The following is a 22986-nucleotide window of genomic DNA, read 5'->3' on the forward strand; positions in this document are numbered from 1 at the left end:
GATTTTTAGATTTTTCTTCATTTTTCCCCCCCTTGATGCTCCATTAATTTTCTGAAAGCTCAGCTATACGTATCTGGAAGTAAGGGATGGAGGGATAGGTTTTGGAATGTGGTCACACTATCTCGTCTACCATATTATTAGAAATACAAGTCTTTCAATTTGTATTAAAATATAATTCTAATTACCTTCTAAAATTTTAGAATGTTCAGCTATTTTATTTCAAATTTGACAACAAACTCATTGACCATCTCCTCTATTTTATTACCATTGTCCTGGTTCCTTCACTTAATTTATTTATGTTGTCAAAATAGTGTTCATTCACATTTCTTATACAATGTTTTTCTTCTCTTCATGGAAATATTTTAGTAGGTAATCAAAATGTAGTTTATGTTTTTATTGTTATGACAGTGTAGGATATACTCTTTCAAACAAGGCTGCAAATGTTGGGCAAACATTTTTTGTAGTTATTGCCCAATGTGGTAACTAGCACATAGATAACCAAGAATGTAAATATGGAAGTGAGTATGAATTCACTCATTTACATGGCAAACAAATTTCAACATGCTTTATTAAATAAGTCCTGTATTTGGTCTGGTTGTGAGTTGCATACTAATGTAACAGACATAATGTTGTTAGATTGTATTTTATAATTAGAATGTATTTTATAAAACTTTCATTTCTTTTTACAGGTAATAAAAATTTACAGGAAAAATAATTGCTGTTTGGATCATGTAGTTAATAGATCATGTAATAAAATCTTAGAATTCATGTTGAAAGCCATACTTAATTATGATTTAAATATTTTTTTCAGCTCTTCTTCAAGTGACAATTTCACTTAGCAAAGTAGAGCTTAGTGTGGGCGAATCTAAATTCTTCACATGCACAGGTATGTATCTGTACAAGTATTTTCAGATGATAACTTGTTTTATGCTTTAATTATTTAATATTATATACTGGCAAAATTTAGATGGTGAAAAACAATTCTCTGAAAATAAAACCTTATATTATCATTGGGCTTTGAGGTTAATAACTATATTTTGCATGTTAAAAAGTATGTATTTTATTTCTGTTAATTTCAAGTTATTAATTTTGACTGTCAAACTAGCTCATTTATTTTGAAAATAACATTATCAAATGTAATATATGCACAATAACTTAAATAAATTCAAATATTATTCCTGTATAAATAGTAATATTAGGATGAACGTAAGTATTATAACTGAATTATCTTTGTAAATATGCAATGAATAAATTAGATACGGCTCACTGCACTGTAGTGACACCTGAATGAAAACTTTGGGACAAAGCAAATCAAATCCATCCTTATGAGAAGTGAATTTAAAAAAAGTAGAGATTTAATCAGCAAAACTTTTGCAAGAATTTTGTGACTATTAATCAAACTATCGTATATCATAATACCTGTGGGAAATTTTATGGACCTCATTTAGTTTAATCATGCACATGCAGTATTTTTTCAGAAGACATTTAAATACTTAAGCAACAAATTCTAATTCAGAGTACTGTAGAGCTCACAAATGCACATATTCGACTTCTATTTATATTCATCAAATTCATTTTTATGCATACAAGCCTTCATACCTGAAGTTTTAAATAATATTCATCTAGAGCCAAAATTACTTTTTAGGGTATTTTAAAATTGTTGGTATTCCTGATTATGCTTAAGTAACACAAAACTGGATTAAAGTAGGCATTTCTGACATAAAATGCATTATACAAGTCTTGAGAATTACATGGCTTATTTAAATTATTACTAAAATTAATAAAAATAGAAATAGTCATAACATTTATAAATCACATATACCATATTATAATACACATACTATAGATATTATATATGTGTAATATCACATTTTATGATAAACTAATAGAAGCCATGATTCTTCGTATGTTTGCCTTCCTAAAGGTCTGAATTGATAGGTCTGTGGATACCTATTTTTGCATATTGACAAATAGAAAGGCAGAGAGCAAATGAGATACTGATTCAACATCATTTATTATGTCAGCAGAGCTTTGGCATAAGAATGTAGATCATTGTTTTTAAATCTCATCCATATTTTATATACACAAATGCACACATGCACACACACAGCTCAATTGTGTCACATATTCACAGAACAATGAAGTAGTTTAAAAATGAATTTTGAAAATGAAATTGTTTTTCCTGCATTTGCATATCACAATGATTTAGGATATATAAGTTATATAATATTATTACCTCTGTAATAGGTCAAATTAAGACATAATTTAAAATTTAAAAGAATTAATTAACATCATTTAGTGTACTAAGTATTGCTGGTAAAATAAGGCAAAATAATGAAACATTTTCTTTTCCTTATATACAAGAGCCATACTGTTGTCATGTAAGTGGCCTTATATATATGAAATAGAGTAGTAAAACAAGATCTAAAAAAAGATGTGGGAAACCCCTGCAAATCAGAATGCTTTCATGTATTTTTCCTACTACAATGCTGACCGAATTGCTATGACTTTGAAGTTTCCTGATACACTAAAACATAGACTTCTAAACTCAATAAAATAAATGTCTTAAATTTACACTATCAGGTGGTCAGACCCTCAGCTAATAAGAGTATGTCATAAATAGCAAATGAATTTGTATACCACATTTTTAAGAAAATAAAAATTTTACTGTTATTTATCAGTATCTCCAGTAGTCTAGTCTTAATAAAATAACATGGGAAGTTTCACTGGAAATCATTATTTATTAGAGATGTCATAAAAAGAGAATCATGACTGATTGCTCTATGAAAATCCAGTATAAACTCTCCATGATAATGAAATTTTATACCATATTATTAAGAAAAAAAATTGTCCAAAATATTTCACAGAATGTCCAATATAATTTACTGTATAAAATGAGTTTTGTACTGTTCAAATTTAAAGTGCTGCTCATTTAAATTATTCGTTTGTAACTTCTCTAGGGAGAGGAGAATCAAAGCAAATATGTCCTGCAAATGAGTCATCCCATAACCACTATGGTTTTATGGTTCTGTCCAGAAAGAACTGAAGATAACATAACTAAGATCCATTTAAGATTTAACTAGACTGTCTTTCATACTTTTTGCTCAAGCATGTCTAATTTGATATAGAAAGCACAATAATTTGTTTCTAAAGCCCCTTCTTGAGGAAAAAATGAGAAGGAACAATGTTTTTCAAAGTGGTCCTGCAGATGTTAGTTAACTTTATGCATTTCCCCCCGATAATTTTGAGTTAATAGTATATACTGCTTCCACAAATTATCTCTCAAGTGATTAGGTGAAATACGTCCTTTTGGTGAGTAAAAGCAAACATTGGAAGCTTCAGCTTTTACGAAGAGGATAATAACCTGGATTTTGAATTGAAAAAAATAAATGTTTACCCTGTAATGATTTGGTTGTAATTGCCTAGCAGTATAAGTATCATTTCAATGCATTCTAATTATCATAGGATTAAATAGTTAACAGTTTTAGATTAAAATGATGAAACTATTCATTTCAGTTGAGAAAAGAGATTAGGGCTCCTTTTTAAAAAATAAATTAGCTTTATCTGTACAAGTTTAACAATTTAGGAAATTAATTCCAAATTCGGTATTATCAAAGCCAAAGTTTTATTTTGTATAAGATTTACATTGTTATAAGCTTTGCTTTATTGGAGAAAAAAGTCCTATCTCCTGACCCTGGCAAAGAGAATTGGGAACAGGTGAAATCATGTTAGTAATCATGTTTCTCTTCAGATATATCGATCACATTTAATTTATGTCTGACTCAGTGGCCAAGGCAGTTTCATAACTTAACTGTAGTAATAATTCATAGATTGCTATGGTAAAGTTTCAGCTATCAGAGCTTAAATACCATACTGTCAGTTTCCTGTAGAACTTTTGGGTTTTGCTTACGCAAACGGGACTGAATTCTCAACGTTGGATAAGTAAAGATGAACATGTGTGCTAACATTTGTGTTTACTTTCAATTTTGTAAGATTTTTCAGACTTCCAGCCTTCTCTTATTTACATTTTTCCCCAAATTGTTAAAAGTTGTCACATAATAGTAAATGTCAATGCCAAAACAAACATTTGAAACATATTTTCAAACATTTATTTTCCATGGCTATTTGCAGCAATTGGTGAACCTGAGAGTATAGATTGGTATAATCCTCAAGGAGAGAAGATAATTTCAACACAGAGGATAGCAGTGCAAAAGGAAGGTGTTAGATCACGATTAACCATCTACAATGCAAATATAGAGGATGCAGGGATATATCGTTGTCAAGCAACAGATGCCAAAGGACAGACACAAGAAGCTACAGTTGTTTTGGAAATTTACCGTAAGTCATGCATTTATTAGTTGATTGAAATGTGGTTGTATAAAAACTTGAACAAAAAAATGCATTTGGGGCGCCTGGGTGGTTCAGTCAGTTAAGCGGCTGCCTTCAGCTCAGGTCATGATCCCAGGGTCCTGGGATCAAGCCCCACATTGGGCTCCTTGCTCAGCGGGGAGCCTGCTTCTCCCCTGCCTGCCATTCCCCCTCTTTGTGCTTGCTCTCTGTTTCTTTCTCTCTCTAGCTCTCTCTGTGTCAAATAAATAAAATCTTTAAAAAATGCATTTAATTAAAACTAACACTCATGAAGAACTATGTGCTAGGCAATGTCCTAAGACCATTACAAATATCAGCTTATTTATACTTTACCATAGTGCATCTCTAAAATAGAATAGATAATAGGAAATAGTTTATTATAAACACATAGATGGAGCCAATTCTGTTGGTTAAATAAGAGAGATGAAAATGTTTTAATATTCTCAAGCCATTAAAAATCTGTTGGGTAACTAGAGAACAGTAGATTATTATGAAATTTATAGGGAGTACTTTTTCACACTAAAATAAAAGGTCGGGATGAGAACAAATGAAATTACATGTATGATAGCAGCGATCAGTCTCGAATGAGAATTGAGGAAGGGTCGGTGAACAGGAGTAGACACAGAAAAAACTGAAGACTCATCTAGTGGAGAACAATATCTAGCTGGATTCTTCACCATCAGAATATTCATTAATAAAGTTTTCCACACTTACACTTCATCTTATGACTTGAGATTGACTGCCTTCTACATTCCTTCCCTCTTCTTACATTTAGGAATCATTAGCCTTTTTTTTTTTTAAGATTGATTTATTTATTTTTTTTAGAGAGAAATGTCAGGGGGGCAGACAGAGGGGGAGAGACAGTCTTAAGGAGACTCCTTGCTGAGCAGAAAGCCTGACACAGGGCTGAGCAAGGAGCCTGATGCAGGGCTGGATCATGACCTGAGCCTACACCAAGAGTCAAACACTTCACTGACTGCACCACCCAGGCGCCCCAGGAATCATGAACCTGTTTAAGAACACATTAAAGCCTATTGACTCCCCAGGCTTGAAACCAGGCTCTATTACTTACTTTTGTGGCTTTGAGCAAATGCCTAACCTCTCTGTTAGGTTATAGTGACAAATATAGGTTATAGATGACTTAAGACAAAAACCTCTTTGGTTTTGTCATCTATAAAATAGATATAATAATATTACCTACCTCATATGTAGAGTTGTTTTGAGCACTACATTAATCAATATTATATAAAGTGCTTAGAACAATGCCTTATAATTAATATGTGATAGTATTTCTACCCATATAAATGAAAAATATGTGAAAAACTATAAAGATTTTAAAATACTAACTCAAGGCATCTCTTCCTGACAGCTTTATTATTATTATTATTATCATTGTAGAAACAAGACATGAAAAAAAAAGGCAAAGCATTCCCACAGCATGACTTTCCCTTTGATGCCCAGTGCAATTTGTTGGCACATTACTGCCCTCATTTTTCCTTACTTTGCCCTTACTCCTGTTAATTTCAAAGTTCCTTAAGAAAAGATAGTGTAACTATTTATATGATCCCTACAGTACCTATTTCATAAATAGAAAAAAAATAAATTGAAGTGATCATTTCCTAGACATAGTATTTGGAAAGATTTTTCATTACTTTGAATGATGAGAAGGAAGGTGCCTGGTGTTTTGTTTGTAAACTAAAGAAATGGCTTTTTTCCCCACAAGAACAATGAATTGCTTTTGTGAAAATTTCTCAACAAGCATAAATATCCAAGTTCATCCATTCATTGACACACTTATTGGGTGTCTACTAATGACAGGCAATATTCTAAGTCTTAGACACTCAGTAAAACAGAAAATGTCACTGGCCACTTGGTGCTTATTATTTTATTGAGTAGAGAAAGACAAACAACGAATGAACTTAGAAAAACACATGGATGTTAGATATACATGCTATGGAATTCTGTAGTGAAGAAAGTTAGTGCGGTAAAGAGAGGGAGAGTTGAATTGGGAAGGGGGAAGGTTATTTTATCTGTGAAGGTGGAGCAGAAATCTGAAGGAATTCAAAAGAGCACAAGGCCCGAGGATGAGAACAAACCTGGAGTGTTCAAGGGATTGCGAAGAAGACGGTTTGTCTGGATCACAGGGACTAGGAAAAGAGAGAACTTGGGATCAGAGTTGTGGGGCTGATTCCAGTTCACACAGGACCTAGTATGGCATTGTGAGGACTTTGAATTTAATTCTCAGTGAGATGGGAAGCTCTCAAGTAGAGGAATTATGTTATCTGGCCTAAGGTTTTAAAAGATCTAGAGTTAACTAATGATTTTATCATCTCATCAATCAGCACATATTTTGGAATATGTTACCGGGAGAAGTGAGCAATAATACTTTTGTGGTTTGTTTTACTTTCTTGATACAGAAAAACTCACTTTCAAAGAAGTGGTATCACCTCAAGAATTCAAACAAGGAGAGGATGCGGAAGTGGTTTGCCGAGTTAGCAGCTCACCTGCCCCTGTTGTCAGCTGGTTGTATCATAATGAGGAAGTCACCGCTATTTCCGACAGTTAGTATTTTGGTAACTCCCTAAATTATATGTTCTCATAATATTGCAATTTTTAAAAATACTGAATCTACCTGACTGCATATAGAAATTTTATTTTTTGGATCCCAAGCATCAAACAACTGTTTTGAGAACCTTACAGCTCTAAAGTAGGAGTTGGCAAACCACGGACCTCGGACTGCCCCCCTACTGTCTTTGTATGGTCATGAGATTACAGCCAAACCCGACGGTTACACAGTGTCCATGGCCGCTTTGGTGACAGGGTTGAGCAGCTGTGACACAGATGGTGTGGCCTACAAAGCCTGCAATACATATCATTTGGAGATTTACAGAAAAAGTTTGCTGACCCCATCCTATTCAAGAAAATTTTGTACAAACAGTATAAAGATAATAAGTAAATGAAGGAATCAGTCCTGATGCATTCAAATTCTACATGTTACAGTTCAAACATCATCCCCTGGGCTCATCTATGTAATCTTAAAATAATATCTATATGAACCTTGTTTATTACTCTGGCACTGTTCCTTCAAAAACACCTACATGTTCTAAATATTATGCTAAGGTGCATATGGATAATAGAAAAGTACATTCATTCAAATTGTCTTCATAATTTTGATTCAGACTGAGCTAAAATTCCAGAATAATATGACATCTGAAACTGAAAGCATAATTTGCTTACATTATGCTACTTTACCATTGTGCATTGGGAGCATTTTCAATTTAGAGTATTTTTCAATGCACCTGCATTGCAGAGCGTTATGAAATAATTCAATCTTTTCAAATACTTTCCATCTTGGATGATTCCATTGTGTGTTTCTAAGAGTTAAAACTTACAGCATAAAGGAGAGAAAGCATATAGTATCTATTTTTGAATATGTACAGAGAACATATCATAATCATGTTTAATAGACATTTTTTAAATTTTGAGGCAGTTTTTCTCATCTTAGCATTTTCAGCGCTTATCACTTATTGACTATCTCTCTTTTTTTCTATTATAATAAGTTAGTGAGAAATAATACTTTATTTCCTCTTATTTTATTTCAGGATAACTGCTTTATATTTCATTAACACATCACATGAGTACATTGTGCAATGTATTTTCAGCTATTTTTCCCTCAATAGTAAAGAAAAGGCAGTTCTTTTATAGCAGTTAGATGACAATGTCTAAACATTTTCAGATTGCCTCATCTTAGGCTTCAAGTGTACATCTGGTTTATTGTAAACCTTAATTACATGAAGGTTTTGAAATGAATTATAGTTTTTAAAAGACACAGAGAACAAAAGCCTCAAAGCAGAAATTGATAGTCAAGTGTGATGGTGATGGAGGAGCGCTCCTCTGTGCTACAACTCACATGTTTTCCCAGTATCCAGGGACGAGATGATTTGAAGCTGGAATGCCATTATGGCTCTACTCCTTTCCTTGGCCCGGAAGCTTTGAATTTTCTAACCGATCTGTATCTAATTCAGATTCTCTCCCTGTAAACAGTGGGTTATTATCACCATTTTCAACAATAGTTGTGAGTTTCAAATAAGACTTGAGGCACATAATAAATAGTTGTTAAATGAATGAATTAAATAATATTTGCATATATATCAGTTTCTCAACACAATGACATTTACCTTTCTCCTTCCCTCTCACTGAGTTTTTAAATTTTGAGAATCAGTGTTACCAGAATTATAAGCACTTGGGTTATAACTAGAATAAAAAAATCCAATGCAGGGGGAAGTGACTAGTCTAGAGTATGCATGAAACCTAGCTCTGAGTTGAAGGGAAAGCAAAGAAGAAAAATGACATAATTATATTTTTCCTTTTTAACTCTAGGCTATAAAGAATTTAAGTGAATTGTGAGGAAGGACAAACTTTTCTAACCTTTTAATATTGGAGGAACTCACCACATAGTTCATTGTTGAACAATTTGTACATTGATAATGGATTTATAAGAAATAATATTTTTCACCTGATTATACCTGATGGCCCCTTTATTAGAACTAATGGAATAAGATTAAGTTTATAACTATGAAAGGAACATGTAAGGGGACTTAGAATAATGTAGTGTGTCCAGGTAACTTTCTGAAGCCTTAATGTGGTACATGAGTAGTTTGCAGGCTCCAGATGATATAATGAAGGTTTGGAAATGTCCATCTTATTAGCCATGCTTTTGGTAGCTATGGCAGATATTTATAATTAAAATTCCAATAGGACATTTGAAGTGGAGGTTTTCCATGTTGCTTGTTGAAGGGAATCCATCTGCTAGAAAATCCAAACATTTAGGGAGTAAAGATGACATTTTGTTACAAAAATTGAATACCCCGATTGGAAGGGTATGCTATTGTAGATGCTCATTCAATGTCAGGCAGTTTGAAAGTTATCTCTAAAATATTCTAAATGCTTTGATCATTGCCCAGTGAAGTACCCTGTTTGCATCAAAAAATATGGATAAAATAATCTTGTTCAATATTTTTTTTTTATGTTATCTACTTCCAGTATGAAAAATCATTCAATTTTTAACTAGTTGTTGAAAACCTAGTATATGCCATCTAGCACACTGGATGGTGGGTAGTCCTAGTTAACAAGATAAACAAGTTTATTGCCTTCAAACTGCTAATAATCTAGCAGAAAAAGATTAATAAAGAAACCAGTGAAAACAAGCAATACTGAGGTCTATGAGAAGGAAAGTGCAATGATAGAGGATGATAAAGAAAGAACTTCTCACCTAGTTAGGGCAGGGGAGGGTGTCCAAGATGCCCACTGAAGAGAGAAGTAACCCTTAAATATGAAAGGGTTAGCCAGGCAAAGAGTGGTGAGGACTCTTCAGGAGGGGAAAACACCATCTGCAGCGGCCCGGAGGTGAAAGACACCATGAATGGTGCTTTCCAGAAAATAGAATTAGTTCATTATAATGAGAATTTATGACTAAGTGCAACTAGAATACTTATACTAATAGATAAATGCAAACCAAGATTGATCATAAAGGATTAATAAGAGAGGAAACTGGAAAGGAAGTTTGAGCCAAGTCATTATGGCCTTGACATCTCTGCAAAGGAATCTGGAATTTATCCGAAGGGAATATCACTAAAGGATTTTAATCAAGGCAGTGACATGACCTGATATGAATTTGAGAAGGCTATTAGTGCTTCAGTGAGGAGAATGAATTGGATGGTCAAAGCAAAACTCCAGGCACTGATAACAGTTCAAACCCTAATGAAATAATTGCTGAAGGAGAAGAAGATTTAGACTAAGTAATGATAAAGGGGGAAGTGACAGGACATGGGGTTTGATTGGATATGCAGATGGAGGGAGATGGAGAAGTCAAGGATGACTCAAGGAATTTGACTTGGGCATATAGTTCAATGTAAAGACATGTGAAGACAGAACTGGAGAGACCATATGAGAAATTTCAGGTGGAGATAGTAAACTAAACTTTAAATTTACTGATTTTAAAGTACTTACAGTCCTTCTCAGTAGCTATATCTGGTCTACCGTTAAACACTTTTATAGTCATGTAATGGCCTGATCTGAAGAAAAATTGTGTCTCAAAATATAGATGGTGCTTGAAGCCAAAAGAGTAAATGAGACCAACCATCAGTGGCTGGGGAATGAGAAGAAAAGAGGGCTAGAAAAAAATCTGTCTCTAGAAGCATAAAGCAGATCGCTTATTGAGTATTACTTTATTTCATTTATTTTTCTGAATGCAATAATGAAAACTTGGGTTTTAATAATTAAAGTTCTGTATAATTGAGAGAACAAATAATCTCTGATAATCAAATAGTTCTAATATCCATAATTATGTCTGATTGACTGAAGCAGTGCTTTCTTCAAATGTTTTCTGCCATTTGATAGTTTACTAACATCATTCCATGGACTTAACATATCTACCTAGAATTTGACATGTGATTTTCATGTAGTTTGTTTTCTGTTTAGAAACATCGATATGTATTTAGATTTAGCAGGTAACTACTGATTTCCTAATATTCTAATAGTTTTCTCCTAGCCGATAGAAGTAATATATTAAAATGGCCGTTTGAAACTAAAATTTTACAATTAGAAGAAACACTGATTTATTCCCATCAAATTATGTGTTATATGCATTCAAATTATTTTCCTTTTAATATCAAGTATTGCCTTCCTGATTAAAATAGTTCTTCCCCTTACTAGTTTTTAACTAAATACACTATAACCATTAAAGAACATTAGAGTTAAAGGATAATACATATTTTAGTAATTTAAAAATATAATATTATGGTGATCAAGGTATGATTATGTGCAGCCCTCTCTAAATTTGAACTTCTTAAATTGGTAATTGCTTCCCACCCTAATTTCCAGCCACATGCTTAAATAGATCTTTTTTTTTTTTTAAAGATTTTATTTATTTATTTGACAGAGAGAGACACAGCGAGAGAGGGAACACAAGCAGGGGGAGTGGGAGAGGGAGAAGCAGGCTTCCGGCGGATCAGGGAGCCCGATGCGGGGCTCGATCCCAGGACCCTGGGATCATGACCTGAGCCGAAGGCAGACACTTAACGACTGAGCCACCCAGGTGCCCCTTAAATAGATCTTTTAATTGACCTTGAAACATTCTAAATTTCTATAAGTTCTGAGTTACTCCAGGACTTCTTGTGAGTTTAAATTTAAAATTTCTTGCAGATTCTTTTTCTCCAGGCTTTTCTTGGAGAAAAGGAAAATTTACCAGGGGAAAGCATCTTCATGAACATTTGTGTCTCTCTTCTTAGGGTCAACCTAAAGAAGAAATAAACATGATGGGAAAGCTGTGGAGTAGGCCCCCCTTGTCCACAGGGGATACATTTCAAGACCCCTAGTGGATGCTTAAAACCACAAATAGTTCCAAACCCTATACTGTTTCTTCCTAAAAAAAAAAAAAAAAAAAAAAACCTATGATAAAGTTTAATTTATACCTTAAGCATCTAATTTATAAATTAAGAGATTAACGGCAATTACTAACAATAAAATAGAACAATTATACAAATAGACTACAATAAAAGTGTGAATGTGGCCACTCTCTCTCAATTTAGCTTATTGTACTGTACTCAGCTTTTTTCCTTTTATGACATGACACAATGCCTAGGCGATGAGATGCAATGAGGTGATGCAGGGTTAGGCTACTATTGACCTCTGATAAAATGACAGAAGGAGGATCATCTGCTTCCAGACCACGGTTGACCACAGGCAAATGAAACTGCAGAAGGCAAACTGTGGGTGGGGTGGGGGGTGGGGGAGGGCTACTGTACTTCTTGAGCTGAAAATCATGTCCATTGCTTTATAATCAATATTTTCTATTTCTGGGATCCTCTGAATCTACATATTTCCACTCTTGGTTAATTACATCTTGCTTACCTATAGGAAGCATAATCCTCCCATAGCCTGATCACTCTCCTGTTTGTATTTGTAGCCCAAACTAGAACTGGCATGGCATTTAGGAATTGCATTAAGGACTCGCTATGGAAGATGAACTCCAAATCTGAATTGAACCCCAAACTGCCTGATATCATAGCAGTTTATTTCTCAGTTACACAAAGTCTGGTTGGCAGCAGGGGTAGGGGTAGGATTGTACCCCATGCATACATTCAGCACTCTAGACTGAGGGAGGCTCTATCTTTTTCTCATGTGGTTTCCATGTTTGCCCTAACCTATCAAACCAGCAGATAGGGGAAGAGCAGTAAACATTGGAATAGGTCCAAAAAGTAACCTTTAATGGTATAACAGTAAATATCCCAGAGATGAACACCTTAAACTAATGGCATTTCTACTTTACTAAAAGGTCCAAGGGTGTCGAGGATGTATCTTTCTTATTTACCAGAGTATCTCAAATACTGTACATACCAAATAAATGATGTTCAATGATGTATTAATTAATGAAATTGAAGATATTGCTTTTGCAACCTGTTTTAAAGTAGAACTAGAGGTCACACTGTTCTTTATTTGATAAGAAGGGAAAAGGTCTTAACACTGCAACAAAATTGTGATTATTAAAAACTCAGGCCAGACATTGTGGAAACACTGTCAGGTTGAGATGGTGCCTAGGCTAGCCAGATTATCTTAAGCAATCAACTAATGCATGCCCTGTAACAGCTTATTTTTAATGTATATTCATGTGCATATACTCACACCTAAGGTGGAATCTTGAAATAAAATTAAGTCTAATCTGTTCATTCCTAAAGTGGATTATCTGCATTTAGAAAAAAAAATTCAAATAAATTTGAGATATGGCCATTTTATATGTCCTCTATGTGACTTGAATATTATTGTACCATTTAGCTGACTCTTCAGAGTATGCAAAATTATTAGTTTAATTATTGTGTGAGGAAGGCTGTTCAATCAATTTTCTAACCCTTTTCCATACTCAAGTTGCTACATATTTGCAGTCAAAATGTCTTCGTGTCTGCAATATCTAATCTCGCAGCATTGTTCTTTTGTGTATCATTTCTGCATTCAAAGTACCAAGGGGAAAATAATAGCCTAAGCATTTTATGTAGAAATAAAGTCTTGAATGTGTTTTAGAAAAAAGGTGTAACAAGACAGTGTGGAGTGGAAAAATTGAAGCCATGAAATTACATTTTACTTTCAAATTTGAATTTGTTTGTTGATGAAAAGTTTGATAGTGTCAGACAAGTGCCATATTTTAACTCTTAGCCATTTAGAGCACACCGGACTCTGCTTTCAATTACTGATATAATTTCCTCCCCTTTGCTTACTTTCCAGATCGCTTTGCTATGCTAGCCAACAATAATCTGCAGATTCTCAACATCAATAAAAGTGATGAAGGTATATACAGGTGTGAAGGAAGAGTGGAGGCTAGGGGAGAAATTGACTTCCGTGATATCATCGTTATTGTTAATGGTAAGCAGAGAATAATTTGTACCAATTTTATTATTGCATGTTAGCAATATATTTATTTGTAGCCATGCAAATACAGCACTGTAATACACCTCTTCTCGACCTGGAGGAAATCTCCTTACCTCAGTGGTAGTGTCTATTACATTGTGTATAGCCTCAAGGGCAGGATCTGAGGCTTATTCAACACCATCTTTTTTTACAAAGAGTCTTGTAAGAGAGTAGTTGCCTTTTGCTGGCTTTGTAGTTGTTGAAAGAATGCCAAGTGAAACATAGTAAAGTATCATACCAGATTTTACTTTTAAATTGCATGAGTCACTTGTTGCTTAAACTAATCCATTTAACAGTTCTGTAGGTTTACTCAAATTTAAAGTTAATAATTGATTCCACAAGGAGATTAATAACTAAGTTTATGGCATCACAATGATATCTCTTCTTCCAAACTTGGCTTCTCCTGCTTTATTTCCTGCCTGTGTTAACATGACATTCTGTGAGCCCAGAAGATTTTTTTTTTTTAAAAGATTTTATTTATTTATTTGAGAGAGAGAGAATGAGAGAAAGCACATGAGAGGCAGGAGGGTCAGAGGGAGAAGCAGACTCCCTGCCGAGCAGGGAGCCTGATGCGGGACTCGATCCAGGGACTCCAGGATCATGACCTGAGCCGAAGGCAGTCGCTTAACCACTGAGCCACCCAGGCGCCCGCCCAGAAGATATTTTAACTTTATCCTAGTTGTCTCTATTTTGGTAATCTAATCTGTAAATGACATGTGTACCACATGTTTTTAACAACTCTCAAATATATTCTACCATGATGCCCTCTGTAGGAGTGCAGCCCTTTCAAATTGTTTTTTCTTTTTCTTTTTCTTGAATTGCTACAAGTTGTTTCCTCTACTCTCAGGCTCATAATTTCAACTTCTTCTCCATCCAGCCTCTTAATAGTAAAATTTGTCAATGATTCCCATTACCTTCAAGACAAAATCAAGACCACTTTTCTTGGCATAGGAAGCCTTTTATAATCACCAGCCCTCTTCCCTAACATTCAGCCATGAGCAGCCTATGCTTTAGCCATATGGAAATACTAGTAGTAACACTACACAAATGCACTTTTCTTTTTTCTTCTGTTTTAAAATAACAAGTTAGGAGTGCTTGGGTGGTTCAGTTGGTTAAGCGTCCGACTCTTGATTTCAGCTCAGGTCATGATCTCAGGGCTGTGAGATTGAGCCCCATGTCAGGCTCTGTGCTGGGCATGGAGCCTGCTTAAGATACTCTCTCTACCTCTCCCTCTGCCCCTTCCACTCTAAGAAATTAAAATAAAATAATAACAAATTCGTGATAACTATAATGACAGGACTCTATAAGCAGAATGTCATTTGTTCTTTTTAGAGTAGACAAAATATAAAATTAAGGAGTTAGCCACATGTTTCCTATGAGTTAGGGCAAGCATGGAGAAATAAATCTGTGTTTTCTTCTGTATCCTATCCCCATCCTGCCATGAGCTATCTGTCCAGTTTCTTGAAGACTGGAGAACACTAGGAATCTCATATAGATTTAAGACAGTTCATTGGCTGAGTAATATTCCATTGTGTACGTATACCACATCTTCTTTATCCATTCATCTGTCGATGAACACTTGGGCTCTTTCCATAGTTTGGCTATTGTGGACATTGCTATTATAAATGGGGGTGCAGCTGCCCCTTTGGATCACAATGTTTGTATCTTTTGGGTAAATACCTAGTAGTGCAGTTGCTGAGTGATACAGTAGCTCTGTTTTTAACTTTTTGAGGAACCTCCATACTGTTTTCCAGAGTAGTTGTACCAGCTTGCATTCCCACCAACAGTGTAAGAAGGTTCCCCTTTCTCTGCATCCCCGCCAACATTTGCTGTTTCCTGACTTGTTAATTTTAACCAGAAATCTTACTATTTGCAACAACATGGGTGGAACTGGAGGGTGTTATGCTGAGTGAAATAAGTCAATCAGAGAAAGACAATTATCATATGGATTCACTCATATGTGGAATCTAAGAAACAAAACAGAGGATCAAAGGAGAAGGGAGGGAAAAATAAAACAAGACGAAATCAGAGAAGGAGACAAACCATAAGAGACACTTAATCATAGGATACAAACTGAGGGTTGCTGGCGGGGGAGAATGGGAGGATGGGGTAACTGGGTGCTGAGCATTAAGGAGGGCACATGATGTAATGAGCACTTGGTGTTGTATGCAATTGATGAATAACTGGACTCTACATCTGAAACTAATGATACACTATATATTAATTAATTAAATTTAAATAAAATAGGAAAATATAAATAAAAATAAAAGTTCATTGGTCTTTCACTACCTGCAGCAAAGGTAGTTTGACCACAAAGTTCATGCTGAAAGAGAAAGAGAGTATGAAAACACTGCTATCTTTTTCTCTCCTTCTCTAAGTCTGTAATTAATTGAGATTTATGGATAATATAATGTAATAGACCAGACAGTATGACATGGAAACCAGGCAGGCTGGTAGAAATTGCACATGCGCATGGAGGAGGCCAAAGGGTCAGGCCTTCAGAGGGTAAGTTTTTCTTTTTTAGAAGTGCAGAGTCTAGTATTTATTACGAGTACCATAGTCAGAGGTTTTGACCTTCAACACATGGGGAAGATTTCAGTGCATGAAGAATAGGTTTAAAATGGAAGTATGTATCTATATATATATATCTCCATCTATTTCTATTACCAATAAGCATCTCTAAACTATTTGTCTATTGTCTACAGTAAACAAAGATAACTTACACTATTTAGTTTAACTATTGACAACTTTCTACTGTGCTTTATTTCCAAAATAATTTATGTTGGCATATAAAAGTGTATTTTGTCACAGACAAATCATTGCGCTGAGTGTTCTTTTATGAAAACGGGGATTATAATATTAGTTCTTAATGTAAAGTTGTGGAGGCAGTATATAAATATTTATTATTATATGTTATATGTATGTCAAATTATGCACATATTTTTGCACTAAAACAGTAACTCAAGTCTGATATTAAAAAGGAAGTGTTGGGATGCCTGGGTAGCTCAGTTGGTAAGCGTCTGCCTTTGGCTCAGGTCATGGTCCCACTGGGGTCCTGGGATCAAGCCCTGCATCAGGCTCCTTGCTCAGCAGAGAGCCTTTTTCTCCCTCTGCCTGCCACTCTCCCTGCTTGTGCTTTCTCTCTTTCTCTGACAAATAAATAAATAAATAAATAAAATCTTAAAAAAAAAAAAGAAACTGTTAACTGAGTAGACATAGCATGTTCACTCTTCATTAACTATTTTGCTATTGTAACTTCTACCTTAATATATTTAATAAGTGTCCTAATCTGTTTCCATACTAGTTTATCTGTGGATGTTTATACATGATTATATTTATTTTGAAGGAAGCATTTTTTGGGTATGAGTGTCTTCAATTAACAAAGTTTGAATCTTCAAGTCCATCATGGTGTGCGCTCAAACTGGAATATTTAGTTCTGTATGTCTATTCCTATTATGTCAGGGTTCACAAGTAGATAACATGGGATTGTGTTCTTTTGTGCCACTCAAATCAATCACATAGGCGGTTTTCTGTTCTGTCTGCATCACACTGAGCCTCCCAAAGGCAAATCATTCTCCTTCCACATCCCAATTTCCTCTAACAGAATCAACTACAGATCCTAATCTGACCTTTGCTCGAACACTGCTTTATCTCCACTTCTTCTAATTAGTCACATTTTCCCTTTATGGTCACAAAACTCTCATACCTTAGAATTCCTGGCACCACTTTTCCTCAAAATAACAGTGTTCACAAAAATCAACCATTGATTTATTCCCCTTCTGATGCAGTTGGACCCTGTCAAGGGAATGCATTGACTAATTCCACCGGTTCGTCTGTGCTTTGCTCTCACATTCTGCCTTTACTTTAGCCAGAAAAATCATTCTGCTCCAGTCTTATTGACTCTTGTGCTGCTTACTGGAGACCAGCTCCTTTTAAATTTTGAACTCTCCTTAAAAGTATCCCCCTATTAGTTCTCTCATATAAAACCTCTTAAAGACATTTCAATGAAAAGTTCAAGGGGGCAAAAAATAATAATAAAAGCAATAGCTTTATCCACATTATCTTATCTTACCTCAGTGACAAATTTGACTTGCTCTATGACCTTTTCCTCAACTTATGTTGTAAGCCCTCTCTCTTAATTGCAACTGATTTTTATCCTGACTGATTTGGCTTTTATCCTGGACCTCCTTTACTTGTCTCCTTCCCCCTCAAGTACACTGGAATCCTGACCAAAGGCTCCAGGCAACTATTTATGGACATTTCCCTACTTCCTTGTAAAATCTTGGCTCTGGAAGAAGTTCTGCTCTTTCTTTTATTTTTTGCTCTTCGAAAACTTTTCCCTCACATTTCCTTTCTTCCAGTTCATACCCTTTTGTTTCAGTAATTAGTCAAAGGATATTTTTGCTAGGTTCCTCTGTGGTACCAATAATACTAAATGTTAGGAATATTTTTTTTTTCTTATCTCCCTCTATTACTTTCTTACTATATTTCCCAATGCCTTTGTATAGTTTTTCACAAATACTTATCTCTCCTCCCTTGAAGAGGTTATATGTCACTGCCATTGACATGTGGATTATGGTGCTTCCAGGGGAAGAGTTGTGCATCCCCACCCAACTGATGACAAGACTTCTTCTGGCCAATGGCTTATAAGCAAACACAGTATACACTATGACTGAAATCAAGTTGCTAGAAGAATCACATGTTTTTTATCATGTTCTTTCCTTCTGACATGAAACTAGCATGACACAAGAAGAGACTTCTCCTTCACCTTGGACACCATGATGAAGACAGGTGCAGCAGAGTCCCAGCTGCTCTGCAGGTGCAGACACATAACATAAATAAGAAGTAAAGTACAGGGGCGCCTGGGTGGCTCAGTTGGTTGGGCGACTGCCTTCGGCTCAGGTCGTGATCCTGGAGTCCCGGGATCGAGTCCCGCATCGGGCTCCCTGCTCAGCGGGGAAGTCTGCTTCTCCCTCTGACCCTCCTCCCTCTCATGCTCTCTGTCTCTCATTCTCTCTCTCAAATAAATAGATAAAATCTTTAAAAAAAAGAAGTAAAGTACATTTTTTAAGCCCTGAAATTTAAGAGTCATTTGTTATCACAGAAAAGCAGACGAATGCAATGCCAGTGGCTTTTTCCTACTTAAAATAAGCAAATTAAATACTGTCTGACCCAGGGGTACTTCTGAAATTACTTCCCTGAGTATGACACAGACATCTTATAAATCCTACTTTCCCCTGATGGTGATCATTTCTTATGATTTTTTTTATCACCTTATCTCAAAATATTGGAGTTTCAACTGAAGACTTTTGACTACAGTTTCAATATTAATTTATATTGCATTAAACAGGTGCATATGAAGTGCTAGCTATATGTTTAACACTATGTTATGCTCAGAATACTAAAAGGCTTAATGTAGCATCATTTCCCTCAAGGCACTTAGAGTTTTATCTTAATATAAAATAATCAACTTCACTAAAGTCCTTTATTGTTTATGGGGAAGCTGGATACAAAAGCATATACTAAGGGCAATTTTTATAGATATTAACAGACTATTTTATAAGAAGGGGCACCTATTGTAGCTGAAGGGGAGACTTGCTTGGTATTTGGGATAAATCTATTGATGAAAAGGTGTTACCTTGTAGAAAAGAGAGAGAGAGACAGAGAGACAAATAAAGCAGCATCTGCAAAATCAAAAAGAGGTATAATGTGAAAAAGCATCCAATAGCTTAACTGTTCCTGGAATGTGATATTTTGGGGAAGGAGTAATGGTAGGGTTAGAGGACGATACAGCTGGAAAGTGGGTAGCCAGATCATGGAGGACTATGGACTCTCTTCTATGAGGCTAAGATGAGCTCACTTCGAAGAGCAGGGAAACTAGAAAGCAAGGAAGTTGACAGAAGGATGGAGGCAGAGAGAGGAAGTTAGTTAGTTCAAGTGAGAGGTAATTAGGGACTGTGCTAAAAGACAGAAATGAAGGGGAAGATAAATAATCGGGTATTATTTGAAGCAAAGCCTTTGTGTTACATGTGTGTCACAGAGGCTAGAGCAATCAAGGGTAATTTGAAGACTTTTACTGTAGGTTCTAGCTTTCCAGTATAATAAATGCAAACAAAATTGACCAACAAAGTGTGAACTGAAATATATCTGTTGGATTTGACCATTTTGAGATTACAAGAGACATTAGGGTCAATGATACCATTTGAGTAGCCTGGAAAAAATTCATACTGCAATGTCTTGAAAAATGAAGGTAGCAAAGGCACAGCATTTGTTACCTCAACTTATTGGAATCATATGTTAAATGGGAAACATCACAGGGTTGAATTAAAGATCAGAGGAAGTGGTTGGGGTTCTAGGACACTTACAAGGAAGATATACCTTGCACATAAATAGAGTATCTTTTATGTTGAGCCTGGAGGAAGTGTGTCAAAAATGAGTTAGGATGTGGATAAATTAATTCAAAGATAGGTCTGGTTGATGATTTGAGATAAATCTTGCCACATGACTTCCATATTCTATTTCTAATCATCTGGCTTCCCTCACCTAGTAAATATTGATGTATTCTGGATATTTCTCAAATATTTCTCCACAGTCTTATGTGCTTACATCTTCTCTTTATTGGATTTTCAAGTAAGCTTTCTAACATACCTAAAATTTTTTCACAAATCTTCCAGTGGCTGCCTTCCTTTAATTACTATACCCTATTATATTATTATATATTTGATAAATTGACTGGCCATCTTCTCTATACATTCCTGGGCTCTTTTTACTAGATAATTATATTATACACCCACCCACATATACATATTATTGTGTGATATCCAAATCTTGGATACATTTCTTTAAAAGAGAATTCAAAATCATTTCTCTCGTCTAACCCATGCTCATTCTCCCCCATCAGATTCCTAGCCCTTATTTAAGTAGAATGCCCTCTAAAACTACTCAGAAAATGTCCATATAAGTGACAGATCTGGAAATAACTTTTAAATTTAAAGTATAGTCAATAGAGAGTTATTTTTATAAAATGCTCTTTTAAAGTATAATGATTCATTATTTTCCGAATCTTTTGTAAATTTGTGGAGAGCGATCCACTAATTGCCAATTCAACCTTGGGATAGTGGAGGCAGGAACAATTGAGAATAGATGAAAAACACCTAGTAGTATAATTTTAAAGCAATTGTGTCTTTAGTCTTCCTTTGAACATTAAAATCAACAGTAAATGATAATGGCCAGAGATATTTGTGCAAGTACATGTCAGAATGGAGAGTGCACTTTGTTAATGCAGTAGCCCTCAGGCAGTGATTTTGTATTCCTACCCATTTTCTAGCCATTTCTTAAAATTAAGAAAATTGGAAAAAGTACTTTTCTTTTTTAAAAAAATGAAAAGTTAGAATTTTCCTCTTTAAATTTTATGCAATGTTATATAACATTAAGGATATATAAAAATATAAAAGACCATGAACTAGCCTCTTGTATATCAATAATACAATTGAATCAGCCATTCAGAGCAATAGTTTAAGTCAGTTTAATTACTGTAAATTCCTAATTTATAGCAATAATATATAATGTATAATTCACCAAAGAGTCAGTTAGTAAGCTTTTGTCAAAACCAGAATATTTTCTGATATTATTAAGTATTTTTACCCCTAATGATCCCATTAAGTTTCAAAGATTAGAAGTCTGAGAATATAAGGAAGAAATTTTTTCTTTTTCTTTCTTTATTCTTATCCAACGTTATTTTAGAAATTCCTATAATATAGAAAATGTGATAGATATGTTAGTGGAGAGTCCTGTTCCCCAGCCTCAGTTCTTGGGTTCGACCAAGCAAAGGTCAAAGTGAAAGTATACTCTCAAGATTGACAAGCGGGCAGGTGACTGATGGGGGTGGGGGAGGGTGTCAAGGATGTCTTTTCTTTTTATGTTTGCATATGTAATGAGTCATAGCTAAGGTGGTCTCTGACTGAGGCTGCTTTCAATCTTCTAAGGGACTCCTCCTATCTGTGGGGAGGGGGAGTTTTTGGCTCTCCATGGTCTTTGTCAGAACTGTCATGGCAGCCTTCCCCCACAGGGAGGAGGGGTCAAAACTGCAATGTAAATATATCATAATGAAGCTATAGATTACTATAGGACTGGGGTTATAGGGAAGAATGTATGCTGATCCACCGGGGTCTTTCCCTGCTGTTTGGAGCTTGGCTCCCACCCTTTTTTATCAGTTCCAAAGCACCTGTTCTCCGCTTATATCTAGCTAACTGCCCACTCCATTTGATAGACAGATAGATGATAGATAGATAGATAGATAGATAGATAGATAGATAGATAGATAGATGATAGACAGACAGATGGATCTGTCTAAGGACATTTTTCTTTGCCTTTCCTCTCAACATAAATAATTGGTGTGAATAGTTAATATAGTTTCTTCCTTTTCTTCAATCTGTATTTCTTTTTTGCCCAGAATTTCCTATGTACACTTAAAGGGCATAATATTATATTTGCAAGGCAGTAGAAAAGCATACATTTATTTTACAACTTATTCCTTTCCATCTTTGATTATAAGAGAAGGCAGAATTATCCCATTGTTTGAATCAGATCCTGGCTCAGAACTCAACCATCCCCTGGATGGCAGTCTCCTGGTTAGGAGGGATTAGTCTTTGTAATTTTTCTCACACGTGCTTAATAAACACAGAAGTGAACACTACCATTTGTCAAAGCAAGAATAAAAATTTCAAGAAATCTATAGAGGACACAAGATACTGCAACAATGAAAATATTTTGCATTTCATGTAATCAATCAGTAAAGTAAAAGACACCATCAACGTACTATCTGGCATTGTGCAGATGAATGACATTGAGGACAATTCGTGTCTAGATTACATTCATGACATTAATGTGTTCTGTTCTTCAAACTGGGCTACACTAAAGGATGGCTTAGGAAGCAGTGTCACTATTTTATTCATATTGCAAGTTACTTATGACCAGTATCCTTGCTTTCACTTTTTTTTGTATCATGCCCAATGGCTTTCAATAAAAGTGTAGATGGCCAGAGAATGTGTCTTGTTTTTTTTTTTCATTTTTTTAAATTTTATCTTATTATGTTACGTTAGTCACCATACAATACATCATTAGTTTTTGATGTAGTGATCCACAATCCATTATTTTCAT

General features: G+C 35.0%; 1 protein-coding gene across 2 annotated transcripts in view; it reads left to right on the forward strand.

Moving 5' to 3' along the window:
* NCAM2 (neural cell adhesion molecule 2) overlaps positions 1-22986 on the forward strand; it is a 470380-nt gene that overhangs the window by 250588 nt on the left and 196806 nt on the right. For both annotated transcript variants that reach the window (XM_006727618.2, XM_031031149.2), the window contains exons 2-5: positions 812-886; positions 4132-4338; positions 6786-6929; positions 13645-13782. In XM_006727618.2, the coding sequence (XP_006727681.1) occupies positions 812-886; positions 4132-4338; positions 6786-6929; positions 13645-13782 (564 nt within the window). The remainder of the gene's footprint in view (positions 1-811; positions 887-4131; positions 4339-6785; positions 6930-13644; positions 13783-22986) is intronic.

This window comes from Leptonychotes weddellii, chromosome 1 (assembly GCF_054177405.1).
Source record: "Leptonychotes weddellii isolate Sample4059 chromosome 1, ASM5417740v2, whole genome shotgun sequence".
In the NCBI taxonomy this organism is placed as follows: Eukaryota; Metazoa; Chordata; class Mammalia; order Carnivora; family Phocidae; genus Leptonychotes; species Leptonychotes weddellii.